The 27804-nt window shown below is 34.8% G+C and overlaps 1 protein-coding gene across 3 annotated transcripts in view; it reads right to left on the bottom strand.

The window, feature by feature from the left end:
• Window positions 1-132: 132 nt before the first annotated feature.
• UBXN2B (UBX domain protein 2B) overlaps window positions 133-27804 on the bottom strand; it is a 35657-nt gene continuing 7985 nt past the window's right edge. Inside the window, exons 3-9 of one of the 3 annotated variants that reach the window (XM_079117025.1) lie at window positions 19340-19384; window positions 18611-18761; window positions 16036-16119; window positions 15157-15266; window positions 9694-9831; window positions 2857-3018; window positions 133-1564 (exon numbers count right to left, since the gene is read on the bottom strand). In XM_079117025.1, coding sequence (XP_078973151.1) covers window positions 1402-1564; window positions 2857-3018; window positions 9694-9831; window positions 15157-15266; window positions 16036-16119; window positions 18611-18761; window positions 19340-19384 — 853 coding nt within the window. In that variant the 3' untranslated portion in view covers window positions 133-1401. Of the gene's footprint in view, window positions 1565-2856; window positions 3019-9693; window positions 9832-14758; window positions 14850-15156; window positions 15267-16035; window positions 16120-18610; window positions 18762-19339; window positions 19385-27804 lie in introns of those variants that run through there. The other 2 variants (XM_079117026.1, XM_079117027.1) reach the window with 2 other exon arrangements.

The raw sequence follows: 27804 nt of genomic DNA, 5'->3' as shown, positions 1-27804 counted from the left end.
CAGACAGGCATAATACCAACCTGCCTACTCCATGTTCACGTCTTAATCCCCAAACCTGTGAACTTAAATGGTAAAGACAATTTTGTAGATATGATTAAGATTACTATGGTTAATAAAATGGGGATATAATCCCAGGTTATCTGGCTGACCCAGTCTAATCACAAAAGTTCTTAAAATCAGAGAACTGTTACTGGCTGTTGTCAAGAGAGATGCAATGGTGCTGGTATATAAAATGGCAAAAGGGACCACAAGTCAAGGAATGCAGGTAGACTGTAGAGGTTGGAAGGGCAAGGAAATTATTTGCCTCTAGTATCCCCTAAAAGAAATGCAGTCCTGCCAACACCTTAATTTCAACACAATAAGACCATGCTGAACTTTTAACTTATAAAATTATAACAAATCTGTGTTATTTTAAGTTATAAATTTTATGATTTATTTTGGCAGCAATACAAAACTAACCAGAAGTAATATTGAAAGGTGAAGTGGCATCTGGGAAAAAGAAAAGCTTTTCCCTCATTCCTGATGTAGCCTTCCCCATTTAGGAAATACTTGGCTTCAGCAGAAATGTCAAACATTTATGCTGGTAATTCTTTAGATTCAGTCTATATAACGGAATTTATATTCCTGTACTTCTATGGTAGTTTTCTTCTGGAGTAGAATACATTCTGGATTGAGCACTTACAACAGTGTTTAATATATAATTGATCCCCTAGAAATATCTGCTGAATGAATAAATGAACATGATGAAGTCAGGCTCTGGGAGAGATTATAATTACTTGATTTTAAAGTGCTGTTCCATTTCTTCTCAAGAACCATAACTTTTATATATTTTTGACTATAATTTATGGTGGTCATAGTTCTACAAAATACAAGGTCAAATCATATTTTGTGATACTACCAATATAGCTGAATCAGTCAACTAATGGAATGTGTAAAACCCTAATAGAAGAAATAATTATATGATCAAAATCAGAATACAGATACTTTCAGTATATATTATAGAAAAAATTCCAACTTATTTATCAAAAGAATTCTTAATGGCTGTTGGTCACTGCTGCATCAAGAAAATTTAGTGCAAATTTCATCAATGTGTTTATCAAAAAGGGTTTTTTGTTCATTTTCTCTGCAAACAAATGTTGCTACAATAACACTGGGCATGTAACAAATTGGTTTGCCTAGGAATTTAAAAACCATCAACAGAAGCCAGCTCTGCTACTACAAACTCAAGATCTATCCCTAATTCAAATTCATCTAAAGACGGGAAAATAGAATAACAATAAAACCAAAACTTATCTGTAGAAATGATAAAAATAATTTGGTTGTTTTTATGCTGGAAGTATCTTTCTTATTAATATGGCACATTACCTAATCCTATATGCTACTGCACAGACAGCAGCAATATTATTTTAGTTGCTGGAGTATCACAGTGTTAAGAATATCTGCTTCTTGTAATGTCAGGCTTTCATCTGTCAACACTTTATTTGGAAATGAAGTCACCAGAATGAAGTCAAGAGTTGCAAATTCGGGACGGGACTGAATAATAAAGTCCCGAACATCCAGGATCCTGAAGAAATAAGATGAAAATAATTTGTTATACAAAATGCATATTTCCAGACAAGCTGTTAGCTAGAATCAGATAATCATAATAAAACATTACAAAAAATTACATAATTCCAGTTGTGATTTAAAGGTGCTGTAACTTGAGATGGGATATAGCTCAGTTTATAGAGTCCTTGCCTTGCATGCACAAGGCCCTGGGTTCAATCCCCAGCACCACAAAAAAAAAGTGCTGTAACTTTCTTAAATTAAAATCATTTAAATGGAAGGATTTCTTAGATCTTCAAATTGAAATATAAAGATTAACTTTAGGGTGTGCTAACATTTAATTTCACTATAAAATAGAAACAATCTTCAAACAAGTTATTAACAAAAAAGTATTAACAGTATTGTTATATTGAAAGTGTAAGCCCTAGTTTTTTTTTTTTTCAGGATAGAGAATATATTAGAAGTATATGGCCCAGAAAAAGGTAAGTTCAATTGGCATACGGAAAGGTAAGTCTAAAATTATGCAAAGTGTAAGTCACAGAAATAACTTTTAAAAATAACTCATATATGCACAGTAACTCAACTCAATTCATAAATGTATTCTTTAGAGTCTTGCTTCAATGAACAAATAAATACTAACATATAAATAAATATTAAAGGGACATTTAAAATAAGTTTATCTGAAGTACTATTAATGACACATAAACTATACCACAGATATTAAGAATCTGCTATACGGAAAGTTAATAACATCTAAAAATTACCATAAATTCTTTAAATGAATAAAGTCCAAATAAAGTTTTACTATATTAAATTAAATCTGATTCTACTTCATATGGTTTTAGCAACAATGTAAAACTATAGCTCTAATTTTTGTATGATATCTGAATTAACATTAATATTTGGATAGTTTATAGGGATTACCATCTATTTCATTTCTTATACACAGCGGATCATCTCTCTCTCTCTCTCTTTTTTTTTTTTTTTTTTTTTTTTGGTACTGAGGACTGAACTCTGGGGTGCTCTAATACTGAGCTATATCCCCAGTCCTTTTTGAGTCAGGGTCTTGCAAAGTTACTGAGGGTCTAAGTTACTGAGGCTGGCTTCCTGAGTAAGCCTCCCAAGACCCTGGCATTAAAGGTGTATGCCATCATGCCCAGCAGCTATTATCCTTTTCAATATTTTTTTCTGACAAAAATTTACTTTGATAGTAAAGATACAGAATTTCATATTATGCATTACTCACGTTATATACAGTATTACTGGGTGTAGTAACAGCAAACTAGACACTTGGCTGATAAAGAAGCTTACCTGTGAGTACTATTGAATCTTTGTATCAAGCGACTTCCATCTGCTAACCTGATTTGAATTTTTGTAGTTGGCACTGAATCATCAATAAGAACAACTGCATTAAGTATTGACTTGTCCTCTTCTTCGGGGGAGGAAGGTGTACTGACTATTTCAGGTGTAAGGCTAAGAAAGAAGAATTTCAGAATTAGAACACAACTGAATATATAAGACATGAGTAACTGAAGATGGTAAACACTTAGATCTATAGCCGACTCTCAAGTGATCCTTCATAAGACTTCTGGACAAAGAAGAATATGATTTCAATTTAAGATTCCTCTGCTTCTTTCAATCTCCTTTGTGGTGGTGATACATTTATAGTAAAGTTTCTTAAAACATCTTATCATTTGAACCTGATTACTAGTGACCTTAGTATTGTTTTCTAATGTTAACAAGATGATCAGTCATTTTAAGTTTATGTCAAAATGAGAGTGCTCTTAGCCAGGCATGGAGGCCCATGCCTATAATCCCAGCGGCTTGGGAGGCTGAGGCAGGAGGATCAAGAGTTCAAAGCCAGTCTCAGCAATGGCGAGGCACTAAAATACAAAATCAGGTTGGTGATGTGGCTCATGGTTGAGTGCCCCAAGTTTAATCCCCAGTACTCCTCCTACCCCAGGAGTAATCTTTTGGTTACAATTAAAACAAATGGAGCCAAATCTTTCATAAACATAAAATCTTAATATTCTCTTAGTCATTTTGAGGAATTCTTTCAAAGGTTGACATTTATTCTCAAATACTGAGATTTAGAGATGGGTTCCTTATGAATCACTTTCTTAGTATGAAAGTGCTATGAACATTTGAGTTTTAGTGCAAAATAAAACCAAATTCATCATAACTTACTCCTATTCAAAAAGTCTCTCAAAATATATAGTAAGTGATCAATTCACGTTCTCTTTCTTTAGCTAACACTTTCCCTGTCTCTAGCAATTTCTTAACACAAAAAAGAAAATAACAATATACAATAAATGACCAGATATTAAGATTTTTTTTCCCTCAAGTTTGAAATTGAGGACTTAAATAATTGCATGACCATGCTGGTTTATTGTGCCAACAGTCCAGTGTCCTTTACGCAAAGCAGAGGGAAGAAAATCAAAGAGAAGACATAGCATGCCAAGGACCTTCTCTCTCTACCTCACCAATAATCAGTTACATAATACTAATAGTTATTATTATAACTACCATCAATATCACATTCATTATTTTATTTAAATCATTCTGTGATGCAATGCTGCATAATGGTTAACGGCATATATCCTAGAGTCAGATTACCTAGTTATAATCTGCCACTGATAAAGTGTGTGACCCTGGGCTAGTCGTTAACTCTCACTGTGCCTGAATTTCTTTGGTAAGAGACAAGAGCACCATTGTTGTAAAGATTAAACTCACTAGGATACAAAGGTATTTCAGTGTTGTTATATAGTTGGCATTACTTGAAGGTGGGCTATGGGCATTATAATTATTATCCAAAGGACAATTCTGGAAAAAAAAGCTATCCCTATATTCCCCATTGATAAATGAGGAAGCTGAGGTCTATTTTGGGCTCTTTTCCATGACGTAAAACTGCTTCCGATTGATATTCTGTAATCTAATGCTTTGTGTTTAAGAAATTCTGACCAGGCAAGCTTCTTCTAAAACATGAAAGTAGGAAATGGGGAAACTAGGTAAGGGAAGATCTATCATGTGCTTCTTTTTAAAATGTATGTCAAAATGAAATTATATGAACAACATTTGAAACTGGCATGGATGAATTTTCAAGATAATGTAGGCTCCCACATCATTTTATCAGGAAGGATTGAGTCACAGATCAAAAGACATGCTCAGAATCACAGAGATAAACTGTGGATGAGATGAAGATGTGGTATAAACAAACCACTTCCTTTAATTTTAATATTTAGCTTTCAAAGTCACACTTATTTGCTACTTAAAACTTTCTGCTTATTACTCAACTGATCAAACCACACTCATATTTTCACAAATTGGTTTAATGTTTCAAGTTTCACATTAAAAAGAATTTTTTTTAAGAGAGTGAAGTTAATTGGTGAAACAAGGTTTCTAAACAAATAAGAGGAAAGGATGTGACCATTCTAATTCCCTCAGATAGGAGAAAAAAACACATTTTTCTTCAAACTCAATGAAGGAGAGATGGTTACATACAGACATTAATAAACTTGGATGCAGAAAGAAATATCAGCAAAGTTCTGCTGGGCACAGTGGCACATGCCTGTAATTTCAGTGGCTTGGGAAGTTGAGGCAGGAGGATCATGAGTTCAAAGTTAGACTCAGCAAAAGTGAGATACTAAGCACCTCAGTGAGACCCCTCTCTAAATAAAATACAAAAATCGGGCTGGGGATGTGCCTCGGTGGTTGTGTGACCCGAGTTCAATCCCCGTGCCCCCCATCCCCACCCCAGAAGAAGTTCCTGTTAGAAAGAACTCAAAACTATTCTAATTGCCAATGACACGATTCTATATTTAGAAGACCCAAAAACTCCACTAGAAAACTTCTAAAATTCCTAAATGAATTCAGCAAAGTAGCAGGATATAAAATTAATAAAAATAAATAAAATTGCATTCCTATATCAGTGATGAATCAACTGAAAATCAGGAAAACTATCCTGTTCATAATAGCCTCAAAAAAAAAAAAATCGGAGAATCAGTCTAACAAAAGAGGTGAAAGACCTCTAAAATGAAAACTACAGAACATTAAAGAAAGAAATTGAAGAATACTTAGAAGATGAAAAGATCACCCATGTTCTTGGATAGGCAGAATTAATACTGTCAAAATGGTCGTAATACCAAAAGTACTATACAGATTTAATAAAATTCCTTTTAAGGTTCCAATTTAATCCTTCATAAAGCAGTCATGAAGTTCATTTGGAAAAATAAGAGGCCCAGAATAGACAAAGCAACCCTCAGCGAGAAAGGTAAGGCAGAGGCATCACAATACCAGATTTTAAATTATACTACAGAGCTATAGTAACAAAAACAACATGGTGTTGGCACAAAACCAGACATGAACACCAACGATACAGAAGACACGAGACAAACCCACATATATACAGTCATCTCATACTAGACAAAGGCATCATAAACATACAATGAAGAAAAGATAGACTCTTCAATAAATGGTGCTGGGAAAACTGGAAATCCATATGTAACACAATGAAATTAGACCCCTATTTCTCACCTTGCACAAAACTTAACTCAAAGTGTATTAAGGACCTAAGCATTAGACCAGAGACTCTGCACCTATTAGAAGAAAAATTGGCCTAAATCTTTATCATGTTGGCTTAGGAGCTAAATTCTTCAATAAGATTCCTAAAGCACAAGAAGTAAAATCAAGAATCAATAAGTAGCATGATATCAAACTAAAAAGCTTCTTCACAGCAAAGGAAACAAGAACGTGAAGAGAGAGCCTACAGAATGGGAGAAAATCTTTTGCCACGTGCACCTCAGATAGAGCATAAACCTCCAAGATAACTCAAAAAAAAAAAAAAAAAAAAAAAAAAAAACAAACAAACAAACAAAAAAAAACCCACCACTAGAAAACAAAACAAAACAAAACAAACTCAATACCTGAACAGCCACTTCACCGAAGAATTTGAAAAACAGTCAAAAAATATATGAAAAATGTTGAATGTTGCTAGTGACAGAGAAATTCAAATTAAAACTATACTGAGATTTCATCTCAGTCCAGTCAGAATGGCAATTATCAAGAATACATCTAAAAATAAATGTTGGTGAGGACGTGGGAAAAAGGTAAACTCATACATTGCTACTGGTACTGCAAATTGGTGCAACCACTCTGGAAAGAAGTATGGAAATTTCAAAACTTGAATGGAACCATCATTTGACCCAGTTATCTCGCTCCTCGGTTTATACTCAAAGGACTTAAAATCAGCATACTACAGTGATGTGACCACATCAATGCATAAAGCAGCTCAATTTACAACAGGTAAGCTATGGAACCAACCTAGGTGCCCTTCAACAGATGAATGGATAAAGAAAATGTGGTACATAAACACAACAGAATATTTCTCGGCCACAAAGAATAATGAAATTATGGCATCTGCCAATAAATGGATGGAACTACAGACTATCGTGCTAAGTGAAATAAGTCAATCTCAAAGAACCAAAGGTCGAATATTTTCCCTGATATGCAGATGCTGACTCATATGTGTGTGTGTATTTGTGTGTGTTACAGGGGTGGATGGGAAAGACAGTAGAATGAATTGGACATAACATTTCTATGTTCATATGAATACACAACCAGGATAATTCCACATCATGTAAAACCATGAAAATGGGAAGTTATACTCCATGTATGTATGATATGTCAAAATACATTCTACCAAAGGTGGAATGTTTTCTCTCATATGTGGATACTAATTCACAATAAGGTGGGGGTGCTAGGGAAGAATAGAGGTACTTTGTATTAGGGAGAGGGGAGTAAAGAAAGGGGAGGGGGTATGGGAGTAGGAAGGATAGTAGAATGAATCAAACATTATTACCCTATGTACATATATAATTACACAACCAGTGAGATTCTACATCATGTACAGCCAGAAAAAGGAGAGGTTACACTTCATTTATGTATGATGTATCAAAATGCATTCTACTGTCATGTATAACTAAAAAGAACAAATAAAATTAAATAAAAAAAAAAAATGAAAGTAAGTTCTGTCAGGCTCTGTTTCCTCAGTAAGATTGGAAGAAAAGAAATATGCAGTGTGTGAGCAGCACAAGTAGACTGCAGTCTCAGAAAAGGAAGTGGCATCTGAGGTCAGTCATGTGAGAATGGTGAAGACTCAGTACTACCTGTCCAGCACAGCTGAGGCTACCCCAGCAGCACCAAGCCACACAGGAACAGATAATTCAAAGGCTGCAGTTAGGTGAGGGCTATCGAGAAACTGGGATAAGAAAAGGAAAAGGAAGAAGGAGCTATTAGGCATTAGAAAGGAGAACCCTTAAGGGTCCAGGGACCAATATGAAGTCAAATGTCAGGTGTAATGGCTGCATGAGAGAGGGTGGCAAGCAGAATCTTATGATTCACAGGAAATGACCATTTTTAGGCAGAGAAATTTGCTTCAAATTATCATTATATATTATAGTTCAAAAGCCTTTGGTGAATATCTTCTTGTAATCCAGCCTATCAAAATGATTGTGATTTTCTAGGTCTTATTTACTGGGTCTCCTCTAGATCACCAAACTAACTTTTATTTAATAATACCTTTATTCTATCATTACAAAAATGTAGTTTCCCATCTATGAATTTTGTGCTCCTGTTAAGTGAGAGTACTGGGTAATGTTTTTCTGTAATCCTAGTAACTCAGAAGGACTGAGGCAGGAGGACTGCAAATTCAAGGTCAGCCTGGATAAGTCAGCATGTAGAGCACCCCTGGGTTCAGGTTCAATCCCCAGTGTGGAGGTGTGTGAGGAGGAGATCTTATCTGTGTTGGCAGTAAAATGAAATGAAGGAGAAAAACTTCATGTATAGCTTGGGTATGACAGGTCTGAATCCTAAAAAACAAACCTGAGTCAACCCACACTCCAGGCTCTCTACATGCCCCAGGAATCAGTTTCTATCAGGAAAAAAGTATACAGAAAAGGAGACTAGAATAGCAATGTGTTAAAAAAAAAAAAAAAAAAAAAAAAAGCAAAATTAAATTCCTTCATATTTTGATAAAGGAGAAAGGGAACATATAGTGTGCTCAAGACAAAGAGAACTTGAGTTGAGTTGGGGATACAAATCAGTGGTAAAGCACATCTCTAGTATGTGCCAGGCCCTGGGTTCAATCACAGAACTGAAAAAAGAAGAAAAAGGACTTGGAAGGAAGTGTCCTTGGGAAACATAACCAATACCACAATTTTATGTCATCTACAATATGTGGATGGAGGGTAATTTTTACAAGTGTATTTCATAAGATTTAGGAAGATTACATTGTCACATTTATTATGAAGGAATATACTAATACATTTGATATACACACTGGTTTTTAAATGTGCTCTTTGAAGTCCTAGGGGTTCTCTGGAAAAGTCTCACAGACAATTTCCTTCTTTACCTATAGTCACAGGAGCTTAGGTTTTGCATACTGGGCTTTCATAACAGAAAAAACATGGGTACTTAAATGTCACTGAAAACCACTCATTTAAGCACACTGCTCCTATTTAGTGCAGTGAACACAGTTTATTAGTCACTTATGGTAGACATGCATGCTTAAAGTTGTGATGTAAGATATGCAATGTTTTATCTATCTGACCACCCTTTATGATTTTTCCTTTGAAACCATGGAATCTGAGACATGAAAGAATGGTGAAAAGCATAGACTGCAGAGTGTCAGATTCTGAGAGAATCTCAGAAGCTCATGAACAACTCAATCATCTAGGGCAAATTACTGCATCTGCAAAATGGAGTAATAATATTTCTATACATCAAAGAGTTGTTACTGAGTTAATGCATGGAAAGTGCTTCGAGGAATGTGATAACTGCTATTAAGTATTAGCTGCTAGTAATTCCAGATTTGCATGTCTGATTGTTTTTTCTTTTTCCCTATTTTTTTAATTGGTATATTACAGTTGTACATAACGGTGGGATTTGTTGCTATATGTTATGTGCACATAACATAATGATATAATTTGGCCAATATCATTCCCCAGTTATTTTCCCTTTCTGCATATATGATTCTACCAGTAAGGTCTTCATACTTCAGTTTTTACTACCTAAGTCATTTTGGTATTTTTATTCTCAAAGAAAATTCTTGTTGAACAAAGAAGTATTTTTTTTCCACTGTAGGACTTTTACCTTCCAAGTTTTTGTCCTTCTCCACTAAAAGCCTTGAACCTCAGTCTAGGTTTTATGTACTCTTGATCCTGATGATCTTCCATATCCAAATTTACTTGGCCACCATGAACCAGTCGCTGAAGCTCCAGGGGAATCTCTCTTAAAAAAAAAAAAAAAAAAAAAAAAAAAAGAGGGGAGTGGAAATCTTTCAGTAAAGTTTTTCAAAAATTAACCTATACTGTTGAGATTACTGTTATTGATTACGACCTACACTGGAAAACAGCAGTTTTTAACTTATAAAAATTTCCAGGATGACTGATTAGTCTGAGGAACTCTTTCTATCTCACACCATTTCTTAGCTGTTCTCAAGAAAGCAATATTCTGAAAAGAAGAACAGATCAGCACCAAAAGTAGTAGAAGACAGGAAATAGTTAAACTCAGAGCTGAAATCAATGAAATTGAAACAAAAGAAACAATACAAAAAATTGACAAAATAAATAGTTGGTTCTTCGAAAAAATAAACAAAATTGATAAACCTTTAGCCACACTAACAAAGAGAAGACGAGAGAAAACCCAAATCACTAAAATTCAGAATAAGGAAATATCAACAGACACAAGTGAAATACAAAACATAATTCGAAGCTATTTTGAAAATCTATACTCCAACAAAACAGAAAACCTCGAAGACATCAACAAGTTTCTAGAGACATATGAATTGCCTAAACTGAACGAGGAGGACATACACAATTTAAATAGACCAATTTCAAGAAATGAAATAGAAGAGGTCATCAAAAGCCTACCAACAAAGAAAAGTCCGGGACCAGATGGGTTCTCAGCCGAGTTCTACAAAACCTTTAAAGAAGAGCTCGTTCCAATATTTCTCAAAGTATTCCATAAAATAGAAGAGGAGGGAACCCTCCCAAACTCATTCTATGAAGCCATATCACACTGATACCTAAACCAGACAGAGACACATCAAGGAAAGAAAATTTCAGACCAATATCCTTAATGAACATCGACGCAAAAATTCTCAACAAAATTTTAGCAAATCGCATACAAAAACATATTAAAAAGATAGTGCACCATGATCAAGTGGGTTTCATCCCAGGGATGCAAGGTTGGTTCAACATCAGGAAATCAATAAATGTCATTCACCATATCAATAGACAAAGTCAAGAATCACATGATTATTTTAATAGATGCAGAAAAAGCATTCGATAAAATACAGCACCCCTTCATGCTCAAAACACTAGAAAAAACAGGGATAGTGGGAACATTCCTTAACATTGTAAAGGCCATTTATGCTAAGCCCATGGCTAATATCATTCTAAATGGTGAAAAACTGAAAGCATTCCCCCTCAAAACTGGAACAAGGCAGGGATGCCCTCTTTCACCACTTCTATTCAACATCGTTCTTGAGACTCTAGCCAGAGCAATTAGACAAACCAAAGAAATTAAAGGGATACGAATTGGGAAAAGAAGAACTCAAACTATCCCTGTTCGCTGATGACATGATTATATATTTAGAGGAACCTGGAAATTCCACCAGAAAACTCTTAGAACTCATAAGTGAATTCAGTAAAGTAGCAGGTTACAAGATCAATGCTCATAAATCCAATGCATTTTTATACATAAGTGATCAATCTTCAGAAAGAGAAATTAGGAAAACTACCCCATTCACAATAGCCTCGAAAAAAATAAAATACTTGGAAATCAATCTCACAAAAGAGGTGAAAGACCTCTACAATGAGAACTACAGAACACTAAAGAAAGAAATTAAAGAACACCTTAGAAGATGGAAAGATCTTCCATGTTCTTGGATAGGAAGAATTAATATTGTCAAAATGGCCATACTACCTAAAGTGCTATACAGATTCAATGCAATTCCCATTAAAATCCCAATGACGTACCTTACAGAAATAGAGCAAGCAATTATGAAATTCATCTGGAAGAATAAGAAACCCAGAATAGCTAAAGCAATCCTTAGCAGGAAGAGTGAAACAGGGGGTATTGCAATACCAGATCTTCAACTCTACTACAAAGCAACAGTAACAAAAACAGCATGGTATTGGTACCAAAATAGACAGGTAGATCAATGGTACAGAATAGAGGACACGGACACAAACCCAAATAAATACAATTTTCTCATACTAGACAAAGGAGCCAAAAATATGCAATGGAGAAAAGATAGCCTCTTCAACAAATGGTGCTGGGAGAATTGGAAATCCATATGCAACAGAATGAAACTAAACCCATATCTCTCACCATGCACGAAACTAAACTCAAAATGGATTAAGGACCTTGGAATCAGACCAGAGACCCTGCAGATTATAGAAGAAAAAGTAGGTCCAGATCTTCAACATGTCGGCTTAGGACCAGACTTCCTTAACAGGACTCCCATAGCACACGAAATAAAAGCAAGAATCAATAACTGGGATAGATTCAAACTAAAAAGCTTTCTCTCAGCAAAGGAAACTATCAGCAATGCGAAGAAAGAGCCTACAGAGTGGGAGAATATCTTTGGCAACCATACTTCAGATAGAGCACTAATTTCCAGAATCTATAAAGAACTCAAAAAACTCTACTCCTAGAATTCAAATAATCCAGTCGACAAATGGGCTAAGGAAATGAATAGACACTTCACAGAAGAAGATCTACAAGCAATCAACAAACATATGGAAAAATGCTCAACATTTCTAGTAACAAGAGAAATGCAAATCAAAACCACCCTAAGATTCCATCTCACCCCAATTAGAATGGCGATTATCAAGAATACGAGCAACAACAGGTGTTGGCGAGGATGTGGGAAGAAAGGAACACTCATACATTGCTGGTGGGACTGCAAATTAGTGCAGCCACTCTGGAAAGCAGTGTGGAGATTCCTTAGAAAACTTGGAATGGACCCTCCATTTGACCCAGCTATCCCACTCCTTGGCCTATACCCAAAGGACTTAAAATCAGCATAGTACAGAGATACAGCCACATCAATGTTCATAGCTGCTCAATTCACAATAGCCAGACTGTGGAACCAACCTAGATGCCCTTCAATTGATGAGTGGATAAAGAAGCTGTGGTATATATACACAATGGAATATTACTCAGCCATAAAGAATGATAAAATTATGGCATTTGCAGGCAAATGGATGAAATTGGAGAATATCATGCTAAGTGAGATAAGCCAATCTCAAAAAGCCAAAGGAAGAATGATATCGCTAATAAGTGGATGATGACACATAATGGGGGGAGGGAAGGGTTAGTGTTAGGGTTAGGGTTAGAGTTAGAGTTAGGGAGGGGGGCAAGTATGGAGGAAGGAAGCACTGTATAGAGGGAAAAGAGGGGTGGGAGGGGTGGGGGGAAGGGAAAAAATAACAGAATGAATCAAACAACATTACTCTATGTAAATTAAAAAAAAAAAAAAAAAGAAAGCAATATTCTGACTATCACTGTGACAACCAAATTTTTAAAATTATAAGATGGCAGTTGATAGCTAAATTAGCATTAGAAAATTCCTATGAAGACAAATACTTAATTTGTGTGTTTACTTCTAAACTCAATGAAGGAAGGTCTGAAAACTAATACAGGTCTTACTGGGTGATTGGTGAGCACTGCTGTTATGCAGCATCAGGTGCAGGAGATATGAGATACATGCAATGGGGGGCACTTGTCTTACACAATGAAGACTTGTCTTGGATTTCACAGATATACCATGTTCCCTGACAGAGATTCATATGGATGACAAAGCTGTATTATGTCTGAGCCCAAATCTACTTCTGTTCTACAAATAAAATACACTTTTTGAGGTGTTTCATTAATATATTTTGAAATTTCCAGGAATATCTACCACACAAGCCGAGAGAAGACTGCATTTTGTTTTGTGTGGAATTTGATCAGGTCCTTGAATGTAATGCCTTTCTAGTAATTAAGCTGACATTTCACATACCTCATTATTCTGTTTTTATACTTGTCACACACAGAGGTATAAAATAACTACTACAAATGTTTATAACTTATGTTTAATACTTATGGTGTGCTCATATTTGGGCATTCACAAACCTGAAATACCAAATTTTGATAAACTATTTTCCTTAATTTCTTCGATATATTTCAGATTGGAGAATATATCCATTTTTGAAGAAACAATGTGTACAAGCAGAATATAAATGATCTGAGTTCTTTTAAGAAGACATATTGTGAAGACAATATGTCTTTTATGGTTGAGAACTACTAGCTGATATCATTCATTTTCTTCAAAGAGCCTTTTCTAAAACTTTTCTTGATAGTAATTTATATTTGGTGATATAGTATGGTTCAAATTTTAAAAATCTCTTAATATATCACTTGTCTGAAAATTAATCTACAAAGTTTATGGATTATTTTAACAAAAATTAGTTTTTATCAAAATCATAGTATCAAATCATTAATATGTTCTTTTACCATCTTGAATTAATATCAATTTCAACCACAGTACTGGTTTTCACATAGCAGCTGGACGCTTCCCCCACCCAGCTCTTCCCAGCGACTGCAAGTTTTTAAGTCCATAGCATTAACTTAAACTATTACACATGAGTATTTGCTACCATCATACACTGCTGCTTAGGACAGCTACCCACCTTCTCAATGAGTTCAGCATACTGTTTACACAAATCTTGCCTTTGTTTAGTATCCTGACATTATCTGTATAGAACTGATTTCAAAACTTATGCTAATTCATCTTCTCAAATGCCTTTCCTTCTTGTCCATTTCAACTCCAAAGAATTTCTTATCCCTTCTACTTTAGCCACTCTTCCTGAACATGTTTCATCACCTGGAAATGCACTATTTACAATTCCTGTACAGAGTATAATCTACTCTGGTCGCATGCTGCTACTTAATCTCCCTATTAATCTTATGCATCTAGTTGTAGTTCTACCTAGGAATGATCCCATTATCAGCTATTGAAATCACAATGCAGAAAAGCTTTTACTATAGTAAAATCAAATGATTTCCCATCCTTTAGCAAGAAGGGCTGGTGAATTACAATATTCTTTGGATGGGTCAGAGCATTGTATATATGGTTTATTTTCACAAATTATAACTTCAAACTAACCTTTTGAAATCTTCTGCCAGTAGTAATGCCACTTTAAAAGATTTTTAACATAAGGTGCTGAATTTCAGGCATACATGCAATGAGAGTCACCCTGTCAACAGTAAGCAGGACAGTGGCTTAGTGGATGGGCCGCTATGTGATCATTAATACAATGATTTATTACATTAAGATGTTTCTTCTTGGGGTTGAGTCCAAAGTTTCATCAGATTTAAAATGGGGCTAATATCCAATTTCCCTTCCCCACAAAAAAAAGAATAATTTTTTCCCCAGTAGTCAGTTATAGAATATATTCCAGTAGCCAATTCTTAAAAACTAACAATGTAGTACTAAACAGCAGTTTGTTTAAAATTAAAATAAAGTCCCAAAGTAACAAATAGAATACAAATAATATATCTTACCCTCTCTTAACAGACTCCAAAAACTGAGCATTTGTTGGGTCACTGTAAGGTCTCAATTCTCCGTCATCTAAACTGAAGCCGTTGCTCCACAGTTTAAGCAAAATTTGAACCTTTTGGACAGAAATAAAGTTAAAAAATCCATCTCCACAGTTTTAAGTTTCAAACGTGGTATCTCAAAACATACTACACCATTTATTTATTTAAGATAGGGAGCTATTTGCACTATTCTTTATTCATAGTTAAAAGACATGAAACCTGTGTGTTAGCTTAGCAGATTTATTTTTAGCTTAACAAATTGACAATGGTTGCAAATACCAAAGGTCTTGTAAGTGGATTCTGGACTTAAAGTACAATTACTCATGGGACACCGAGAAAACAAAAGCAATAAGAGAGCACACATCTGCCACCCTCCTACTCCCAAACTTCTCTTCCACCTGTACCCAAACTCTTAATATTCATGCCAAGGGGCAAGATTGAACTTCTGGTGACTTCCCAAGGAACTATTAATGTTTGAAATGAAATTCTAACTCCAAAATTTCCAAAGGCAACAGAAAAAAAGAATAAAAAGAATGACTTTAGGTGACTGTAAACACAATCATTGTATATTATTACAGAATATCATTTATAATAATAATTATATATGGAAGTTCATTCAATGAATTACATATTCTTTCAACAAATAGTTATGAATCTCTAAGTACTAGGTATGATTGAGATTTTTAAAAAAACCTTAAAATTGTGACTGAAGACCACATATTGGTCCTTTTAATTCAATGTTAATTCAAAAAACCCAAAAAGATACTATTAAGTTTAAATTTTAAAACAAATAGTTACTATAGGCAAATGCCTATGTATTTTCATTTTGACTATTATACCTACATCTTGCAGCTGATTTTCTCCATAAATATATTCAGACCGCTTACAAAAGGAATTACCCAATCTGTATCCTCCACCTGTAAATGACTAAAATACACAGCAAGTGAGTTAAAAATTCACCAAGGCTTATTAAGTGAAGTGTTACTGTAACATTTGATATTTTAAAACTAGATAAATTATAATTTACCAAATTGGTTCATACTTATTAGGAAAATTTTATAGTTGGATAAAATTCTTCTATTATATAGAAGTGTACTTAAATTGTTTCTTCTCAAAAACATTAGTGTCTAAAACTAAGATGCATTTATACACTGAAATGTGCATTTTCAAGTATATACAGATGTGAAAGACATTTTATGATGTCTTATTATGAGCTTTACAGAATAAAGGAATGATTTTATAAATGAATATACACTGCTTTGAAGAAAGGCTCTATACTTTAAAAGTTTTTATTTAAGTACTTTTGTAGTACTCACCACAAAGTCTTTTATTCTTGAGGTAGGAAAAAGTTATGAAGTAAAAACAGCATTCCTTTTGATCACCATTTATATCATGAATGAGTCTTTAATGATCACATTGTTTTCTTTTCTATAAACTAAATCATATCAATTCCACATTTTTCTTCCAGAACTGGAGAACTTAAACTGAACTAACTTTAAGGCTCGAATAAAAGAAAATTTTAAGTGTTTGACAAACAATGAAGACTAAAATTTGTGTCTCATTTAGGATAGTGATTCTCAACAATGAATACCGAAACTCTCAGAAAAGCTTTTCGAAACACCATGTCTAGGTACAACTCAAATCTATTGAGCCATAACAGTCAAAGCCACATGGTAGTTTAGAAAATCTCCCCAATTTTTTTTTTTTCCCCAGATAATTTTGATGGGAGGAATTACAGACTAATAAATGCTGATTATAAAAATATGTGTACAAAAAGACTTGAAGTTTTCAAAATACCAATACTCTAATCAGTTAAAACAGTTAAAGCTTTTTAAAGGCTTTATAGAAACTTAAGAAGGTATAAAAGCAATGCAATAGAAGGACAGCCCTTTTCAACAAAATTTGCTGAAGCAAGTGGGCATCCCTATGGGGAAAAACAAAGTGTATCTATATATTAACCAGGGATTGAACCCAGGGGCACTTAACCACTGAGTCACATCTCTAATCATTTCTATTTTATATCTGAAGGCAGGATCTCACTAAGTTGCTGAACTGACACTGACCTTGGGATCCTCCTGCCTCAGGCTTCTGAGTCACTGGGATTACAGGCATGTGCCACCTTGCCTGTCTAGAAAACAGTATTTTGATGTAAACCTCACACCTTGTAAAAATTAACTCAAAATGGGCAATTGATTTAAATATAAAATGTGAAACTATAAAACTTTTCTAGATAAAGGAAAAATCTTTAGACCTAGAGGTAGATGAAAATTTATTAGACATCAAAACCATGATTCATAAAAGAAAAAAATAAATTGGATTTTAAAACTTAAAACTTTTGCTTTATAAAATACCCTGTTAAGAGGATGAAAATACAAATTCCACAGTGGGAAAAAATATTTGCAAACCATATGTGTGCCAAAGGATCCATATTGATTAAAATATATAAGGAACTCTCAAAACTGAACAGTAACAAAACAATTCAATTAGAAAATGGGTGGAGCCAGGCAAGGTGAAATGTGCCTATAGTCCCAGACACTCTGAAGGAAGAATTGCTTGAGCCCAGGAGTTTGAGACCAACCTGGGCAATATAGCAAGAACCTGTCTTAAAACACAAAAACAACAAAGAAAAGAGGCGAAAGTCATGAAGAGACATTTTACTGAAAAATATAACAAGATAAAGGCAAATAAGCACATGAAAAATGTTCAACATCACAGGCTATTAGGAAAATGCAAATTAGACTAGAAACAACTAAAATGTGCCTCAACAGATGAATAAACTGTGGTACATCCACACCACAGAATGCTACTCAGGAATAAAAGGGAATAGAGTACTGATATATACAATAACTCTAATGGAACTCAAGGGGATTATACTAGTGAAAAATGATACACCCCAAAAGTCATATATTATTCAATTTGTATAACATTCTCAATATTATAAAATTAGAGATGAAAAATAGATTAGCAGTGGTCAGAGGCTAGGGATGATAGAAGAGAAGGTGGTGGGTATAACTAATAAAAGGTACACCACGAAGAAGAGCTTTGTCTTGACTGTTGGTGATTACACAAATCTATACATGTGATAAAATCACATGGAACTACAGCAAATTCCTGGCTTTGATCTTATACTGTATTCATGCAAAATGGTACCAATGGGAAAAATTGGATAAAAGGTGCATAGGACCTTTCTGTACTCTTGTTGCAAATTCCTTTGAACCTATTTCCAAATTGAAAGTAAAAATTATGTACAAGTTTAAGAATCTGCCTCAACTTTCAGTCATTATTAGAAAAGATTATAATTTTATAAAATGAAACAAATATTTAAAACAAATGAAATGGTTAGAAAAACAATGTTTGCAAATAATATTAAAAAATGAGATCAGACACAGAAATAGGATAGTCTTAAAATAGTACTGACCTTGGATTTTTCATCACTTGAAGATCTTGTGGCTTCACTCAGAGGGACAGCTCCATGTTCCCGTGCCTCTTTGAAAAGCTCATTCACAATTTTCCCCGTTGAAGGTCGAACAATATGTAATCCACTGTATTCATGTTCGCCTGAATAAAAACTTTAAACATAGTTCACCAATAAAAATGAAGACAGACATGAACTACTTTATACTAAGAAGGTACATAGTAGAATGAAATAATATTTTTTTTTAAATGAGGCATTCTTGACTCCTGTGAAGTATTTAACTTTTAAAACAAGATTAAGGAAAAGATCAAATAAAAGACAGTTCCAATACTTTTTTTATTTTTAAAAATTTGTTGTTTTTAGATATACATGACAGTAGGGAAAATTTTGACATATTATACATACATGCAGTGCAACACATTCCAATTAGTATCCCATTCATGTGGTTGTACATGATGTGGAGTTACACTGGTTGTGTGTTCATATGTGAGCATAGGAAAGTTATATCCAATTCATTCTACTGTCTTTCCTATTCCCATCCCCCCTCCCTTCCCTTCATTCCCCTTTGTCTAATCCAATGAACTTCTACACTTCCCCTCCCCACCTTGCCTTGTCATGGGTTAGCATCCACATATCAGGGAGAACATTTGGCCTTTGGATTTTTGGGACTGGCTTGTTTCATTACTTTCTCATTGAGTTTTCAGAGATTCTGACAGTAAGTTCCCTACGTACTTGGCAACTGATGTGCTTGCTTCCTCTCTCTGCTCTCTGTGCCTGCTAATCAAATGCACCTCTTTTCACAAATCAGGCTCTTTTGATGTAGTGAGAAAAAGCTGTAACTACAATCAGAAGTTACTCCCTTCCACTGCAAGGAATCCACACTTAGTAGCAACCTAGTCAGTGAAGAGAGCTCTAGATTTAGACAGTGTAAACATCCAATTCTATACAAAAAGGGTTTTATTCCTCAGAAATTTAAAGACTGAAAAAAAGACCTACTCTATCATGATTCCCTGTGCTAAAAGTAAATAATTTGGATCATGTGCAGTTTTTTCAATGTATTTTCTATGCAGTGTAATTTCTATGTAGTGCTTGTCCCCATCCAACTTCATAAATGCTCCTAGGGAACACAAAAATTTCCGTTACTCAAGATTAGTACTTTACTTTCACCTTCCAAGATTTTTTTTTTCAATCAAGGGTATTATTAAATACAATCAAAGAATCCCCATGGAGACTTATAGTATAAGATGCCAAACAAAGCTCATATTTAATTACTCGTATCTTCCATTCCAGTTCCAAATCCACACTGAACTGACTCACAGAACAATACAATGGCAGGATGGGAGGGGATTATCCCAGCACCGGAGACTAGGAATAGAGGTCACCTTCAAGATTTCTTTTCAGAATTAGCATATATAAAACTGAACAGGATAGAGGGTACAGCTGATCAACTCTTAGTTCACTATAAGTCAAAGAAAAAATTCACCTGCAGACAAATGGACACTAGTAGAATCCCCATTAACTGCTGTGTGGGAGACAGACTTTGATCCCACCAGTGCTAGGGAGAAGTATAGTAGGGCCTAAGTTTACCGAAAGCAAAAACCTATGGAAGCCTTCCTCTGTTTAGTGTCAGGTCACACAGAAATACTCATAGGAGTAGTTCTAAGAATAAAAGAATCATTACTTAATGAAACTGGCACTTCTGAACAAACAAAAATTAAAATAAATTATAGAAGATTATATTCTCCTTTGTTAGTCTCTTTAATTCTTAATAATTATCCAAATTCTTAAATACACCATTAGGGCCCATACTTCCTATGCTACTCATTTTCTGGCTTTAAAGGAAGTCCATCATATGGCTGTATCCACGACTGGCTTCATAATTTCTTGTGTCCAGTGCAAAATGAAAATATAGGTCCCCTTATTCAAAATTTATTAAGGCTCTCAAGATAGTAAAGCATTCAATCAAGCATAGATTTCTAAATGTGGAGCTCTGTGTGACAGCACAGGTCACACACTCATGAAGAACTTATTCGATTTTTTTTTTTTTTTTCATATTCAACATTATTTTTGACTCATCTAAATGTTGGTTCCTTTCTCTCCTGTCATTCTGATTATATTCTCCTCTACGCCTCTTTGTACCTGGAATTTTGTCCCTTGTCTTCTATACTTACCTAGATTATAATGATCTTTTAAGATATAACAGTGTACTAGGCACCTTACATAATTTATCTCATTTAATTCTGAAAACAATAGCACAATACAACTTGAAAAGGACAGTTAAGTTTTATGTGTGGTATGTAGACTTTTGTGGATGAAGATGTTAAGGCAGGTGTCAGACTGAATTTTGAAGAGTTTTCTGTGGATTATGCACCTTTTCTTATAAACCAAAAATAAAGGTATGTCTAAAATTTTAGATAATGACAGTCTATTAGCTTAAAATGACAAGGAACATATAACTGTCTTGATTTCTAAAAGCGTTCAAGAAGGTAGACATGAAAGCAATATTTTCTGTACTAAATGAACAATATAAATACAATGACACTGGGCAAATGTTGCTACTGAATGTGAAGGCAAAGGAATTGTATGTGTGCTTATGCTTCAGTGTTAGAAAAATATCATTCACAAAAAAGATTGCCAATAATTTGCTACACCCTGTATCTCAGGTGACTAAAATAAGTCTAAGTCTCATTATCTTTTAAGGGAGTTTATCCTTTTGGACACATAAAAATTCTAGAAATAAAATATATGAAGTACAAAATTCTTAAAAAAATCACATTATTGGTTGGGGGTTGTAGCTCATTCATTGAAATATCTTAAGGATTATACAAGAATAGCAAGGAAAATAGTAATACATTCATCTTTTATTACAAGAACTCAAATTTTTGATTTGCTATACCAAGAGCAAATTAAGTCATTCAAAATATACTCAAACTAGGGAAGCAAAAACCAAGTATTTAATAAGTAAAACTTGGGCATACAAAAAAATATTCAGTACTTCTAAAATTTGGGAGAATGCATAAATTAAGGAAGCCATAAAAATATATATTATGTTGTATATACATATACATGTAAATGTAACAAGTAAGAATTAAATGATAGGATAGGATATTCAAACCATGCCAAGTTATCAACCTGCTGATTACAAAGGAAAAACTGTACCTTACAATGGAGTGATGCAGTGGTCAGCACCTTAACCAACTGAACATATCACCAATAGTGGAAAAACTTGAAATTATATGGTTCCTGATGCAATATAATAAAAAGCAAACAGTATCACTTATCTAGTACTCTTGACAAAAATGTTTAACAAGAATCTAATCATGAGCAAACAATGATCAAGAAAGTGGAACATTTTATAAAATATTTGGTCCAGACTCATCAAAAAGTCAATGTAATAAAGTTTAGATTACATAGGCAAGCTAAAATCAAACAATAAAAAGGAAGAATGGTCGGGATTCAAAGATTCAAAACAGGAATAATCAAAAACAGTGTAAGGTCCTTGGCTGAATCCTAACCCCAAGAAAGGGTTATAAGAAGTACAGACTATATATTGGCATCACTGTTAATATTTTAAGGTATAATATGTTACCAAGGTTACAAAGACGTGTGTACTCAGAGGATGAATGCTGAAGAACATAGCGATGAAGTGTCATGATTCCTACAATTTCCTTTGAAAGAGGTGAGTAAAAACATGAGTTAGTGTGCACCAGTATAATGTTTTAACAGAGTAAGGACTGGTGAATACATGTGAATTACATACAGTATTCATTCATTGAACTAACCTTTCAATTTTTTGCAGGTTTCAAAATTTATAGTATAAAAAGTTGGTAGAGAAGTTATAAATACTGCTTTTGTTTTATTCAGGTCCAGAAAAACGTGATTTTTATCTCCCCTACAAAAAGAATATGTAGTGACCAATGAAATAAGAAAAAGTGATTTCCAGTAAATTTTCAAACTTTTGATAAAATCAGACTTTTTAAGAATGAGACATAATTAGAAAATTCAAGTTTCTCCACAGCGATGAGTTATAGTACTGACAACATACTAATGAAAATATTCATGGCGGTTTCTTGATTGCTCACTGTCTGACACCTACCATCCGCCACTTGCCAGCCGCTTGCCTGTCCATCACCTGTGTTTCACCTACCCATCACCTATCACCTGAGGTTCACCTCCAGATTGTCCAACAGCAGTCAGCAGACTGACCACAGACCACCGGTGGATCACCAGCTGCCTGCTGTTGCCTAGAAGTTCACTGTCATAATACCTGCGGGTTTGGTTACTCGTGGCTGCCACCATTTTGAGACAACAGCCAGGACCTGTAGGACCCCTGGCCGGATTGACTGAGCCCCGTCTCCAGGACCCCTCAGCCAGACGGATCACTCCCTGCCTCTGGGGCCCTCACATCTACTGACTGCTCTCTGCCACCAGGATCCCCAGACCAACTGATTGCACCCCATCTCCAGGATCCTGCAACCAGTCCGACCACACACCACCTCCAGGACCCTTGCCTGACCAGCCACACCCTGAGCTGCAGCTTCCCATTTGCCAACACATTTGGAAGCCAGAGTGTCCATCTTGGATAATCCTGGAAGCCAAAGCTCCAATTTCTAGGTGGGGAAAATCCCATCCTGAGACTCCTGCTGGAGACTTGAAGCTCATCATCAGGTACTTCTCATATATCAGGCTACTGAAGACTGGGAGGTTTGAATACTACATGACTCTTATAATACAGATGTTTTTCCTCCTTATTGAAAAACTTTAAGTTTTTCTTTCTTTACTTTTTTCACTCTCTTTTCCTTTTGTTTACCTGTTCCCTCAGAGTCTCTTTCCCACTCTAACAACCAACTTCTTTCGATTACACTCTCACTCTTTTTATGATCTAAAACTTCTATATACTCTTTTCTTATTCCATTAACAACTACATCCTATACCCCCTCCACATCCTCTTTGTCCTCCACTAGAAACTGCAAATCTATTTGTTATACTGACGATAATAATTGAACTCATTTTGTTTATTATGACAATACTGTTAATGTCCTCATAGAGGCTAGTTCGTTTTGGGTTGCAAACTATCTGAATTGGGCACTGCTTATATTGATCTCCCCCTTAAATAAAAGGTTTTGGAAACCTATAGGGTCACTATAAGCCTACAGGGGGGAAACTGTAATACCCAAGATCTGCACTGCTAGAGGGGAAGATACATGAACAACATGAAAAAAACAAGGGAAAATTATCCAAACAAATCTAGATTCTATATAAATAGAATCCAGTGACAGTATGATAGAAGAAATGTCAGAAAAGGACTTCAGATTATACATATTAAATGATTCGTGAAGTAAAGAATGAGATAAGAGAGTAAATGCAGGCAATGAATGATAAGCAATTGAGAGAGCAACTGCAGGAAGCAAAAGATCATTTCAACAAAGAGAGAGATTCTCAAAAAAAAAAAAAAAAAACCAAACGGAAATCCTTGAAATGAAGGAAACAATAAACCAAATAAAAAACTCAATGGAAAGCATCACCAACAGACTAGACCACTTGGAAGACAGAACCTCAGACAATGAAGACAAAATATTTAATCTTGAAAGTAAAGTTGCCCAAACAGAGAAGATGGTAAGAAATTATGAACAGAATCTCCAAGAACTATGGGGCATCATGAAAAGACAAAATTTAAGAATTATCAGGATTGAGGAAGGCACGGAGAAACAAACCAAAGGAATGAGCAACCTATTCAATGAAATAATATCAAAAAATTTCCCAAACCTGAAGAAAGAAATGGAAAATCAAATACAAGAGGCTTATAGAACACCAACTGCACAAAATCACAACACCAAGGCACATTATAATGAAAAAGGCTAACATACAAAATAAAGATAGGATTTTGAAGACTGCGAGAGAAAAGCATCAGATTACATATAGGGAGAAACCAATACGGATATCAGCAGATTTCTCAGCCCAGATTCTAAAAGCTAGAAGGGCCTGGACCAACATATTTCAAGCTCTGAAATAACATGGCTGCCAACCAAGAAACCTATACCCAGTAAAACTAACTTTCAGACTTGAAGATGAAATAAAATCCTTCCATGATAAACAAAAGTTAAAAGAATTTACAAATAGAAAGTCTGTGCTACAGAACATTCTCAACAAAATATTCCATGAGGAGGAAATGAAAAACAACAATGTAGGTCAACAAAGGGAGGAACTACCTTAAAGGAAAATCCATTCAAAGGAGGAACCAAGTCAAGTTAAAAAGCAAAAATAAGCCCAAATGACTGGGAATACAAATCATATCTCAATAATAACCCTGAGCGTTAATGGCCTAAATTCATCAATCAAAAGACATAGACTGGCAGATTGGATTAAAAAGAAAGACCCAACAATATGCTGCCTTCGAGAGACTCATCACATAGATAAGGACTTCCACAGACTAAAGGTGAAAAGATGGGAAAAAACCTACCACGCACACAGACTCAGTAAAAAAGTGGGGGTTTCCATCCTTATTTCAGATAAAGTGGACTTCAAGCCAAAGTTAGTCAGAAGGGATAAAGAAGGACATTTCATACTGCTTAAGGGAACCATAAATCAGGAGGACAAAATGATTGTAAATATTTATGCCCCAAACAACGGTGCATCCATGTACATCAACAAATCCTTCTCAATTCCAGGAATCAAACAGACCACAACACAATAATTCTGGGTGACTTCAACACACCGCTGTCACCACTGGATAGATCTTCCAAACAAAAACTAAACAAAGACACCATAGAACTCAATAGCACAATCAATAACTTAGACTTAACAGACATATATAGAATATTCCATCCATTAACAAGCGGAATTCACTTTATTCTCAGCAACACATGGAACCTTCTTGAATATAGACCATATGTTATGCCACAAAGCAGCCCTTAGGAAATGCAAAAAAAATAGAGATACTGCCTTGTGTTCTATCAGATCATAACGGAATGAAATTATAAATCAATGACAAAATAAACAAATTACTCCAACACCTGGAGACTAAATAATATGCTATTGAATGAGGCATGGATAACAGAAAACATCAGGGAGGAGATAAAAAAATTCTTAGAGGTAAATGAGAATGATGATACAACATATCAAAATCTATGGGACACTATGAAAGCAGTACTAAGAGGAAAATTCATTGCATGGAGCGCATTCAAGGAAAGAATAAAAAGTCAACAACTAAATGACCCAACATTACAGCTCAAAGCCCTAGAAAGAGAAGAACAGAACAACACCAAAAGTGGTAGAAGACAGGAAATAATTAAAATCAGAGCTGAAATCAATGAAATTGAAACAAACAATTCAAAAAATTGAGAAAACAAAAAGTTGGTTCTTTGAAAAAGTAAAAAAAATTGACAAACCATTAGACACACTAACAAAGAGGAGAGAGAACACTCAAATTACTAAAATTTGTGATGAAAAAAGGAAATATCATGACAGACACCACTGAAATACATAACACAATGAGAAGCTAATTTGAAAATCTATATTCCAACAAAATAGAAAATACTGACAACATCGACAAATTTCTAGAGACATATGATCCTCCCAAACTGAAGCAGGAGGACATACACAATTTAAACAGATCAATATAAAGCAATGAAATAGAGGAAGCCATCAAAAGCCTCAACCAAGAAAAGCTCAGGACCAGATGGATTCTCAGGCGAGTTCTACAAGACCTTCAAAGAAGAACTCATTCCAATACTTCTCAAAGTATTCCAGGAAATAGAAAAGGAAGGAACTCTACCAAACTCATTCTATGAAGCTAATATTACCCTCATACCCAAACCAGGCAAAGACACATCAAGGAAAGAAAATTTTAGACCAATATCCTTGATGAATATAGATGCAAAGATCCTTAACAAAATACTGGTAACCGTATCCAAAAACATATTAAGAAGATAGTGCACCATGATCAAGTGGGGTTCATCCTGGGAATGCAAGGTTGGTTCAACATCCGTAAATCAATAAATGTAATCCATCATGTCAATAGACTTAAGAATAAGACTCATTTGGTTATTTCAATTGACGCAGAAAAAGCATTCAACAAAATACAACATCCCTTCATGTTCAAAACACTAGAAAAAATAGGGATAGTAGGAACACACCTGAACATTGTAAAGGCTATTCATGCTAAGCCCATGGCCAACATCGTTCTTAATGGAGAAAAACTGAAAGCATTCCCTTTAAAAACAGGAACAAGACAGGGATGCCTTCTTTTACCACTTCTATTCAACATCGTACTTGAAATACTAGCCAGAGCATTAGAAAGACTAAAGAAATTAAAGGGATATGAACAGGAAAAGAGGAACTCAAGCGGTCACTATTTGCTGATGGCATGATTCTCTATTTAGAGGATCCAAAAACTCCTCCAGAAAACTTCTAAACCTCATAAATGAATTCAGCAAAAAAACAGGATATAAAATCAACACACATAAATCTAAAGCATTTTTATACATAAGTGATGAAACATCTGAAAGGGAAATGAGGAAAACAACTCCATTTGCAATAGCCTCAAAAAAAAAAAAAAAAAAATACTTGGGAATCAATCTAACCAAAGATGTGAAAGATCTCTACAATTAAAACTACAAAACACTGAAGAAAGAAATTGAGGAAGACCTTAGAAGATGGAAAGATCTCCCAAGTCCTTGGATAGGCAGAATTAATATTATCAAAATGGCCATACTTCCAAAGGTGCTATACAGATTTAATGCAATTTCAATTAAAATCCCTATGACCTTTCTCACAGAAACACAAAAAGCAATTGTGAAATTCATCTGGAGGACCAAAAGACCCAGAATAGCCAAAGCAATTCTGGGCAGGAAGAGTGATGCCGGAAGTATCACTATACCAGACCTTAAACTCTACAGCAATAGTAACAAAAACGGCATGGTACTGGCACCAAAACAGACAGGTAGATCAATGGTACAGGATAGAAGACACAGAGACAGAACCACATAAGTACCGTAATCTCATACTAGACAAAGGTGCCAGAAACTTACAATGGAGAAAAGATAGCCTGTTCAACAAATGGTGTTGGGAAAACTGGAAATGCATATGCAGTAAAATGAAAGTAAACCCCTAACTCTCACCCTGCACAAAACTCAACTCAAAATGGATCAAGAATCTAGGAATTAGACCTGAGACCCTTCACCAAATAGAAGAAAAAG

This window comes from Sciurus vulgaris (genome assembly GCF_902686455.1).
Source record: "Sciurus vulgaris genome assembly, chromosome: 1".
Classification (NCBI taxonomy): domain Eukaryota; kingdom Metazoa; phylum Chordata; class Mammalia; order Rodentia; family Sciuridae; genus Sciurus; species Sciurus vulgaris.
The sequence above is the reverse complement of the archived record's forward strand: the minus strand, read 5'-3'. Positions and strand labels throughout refer to the sequence as shown.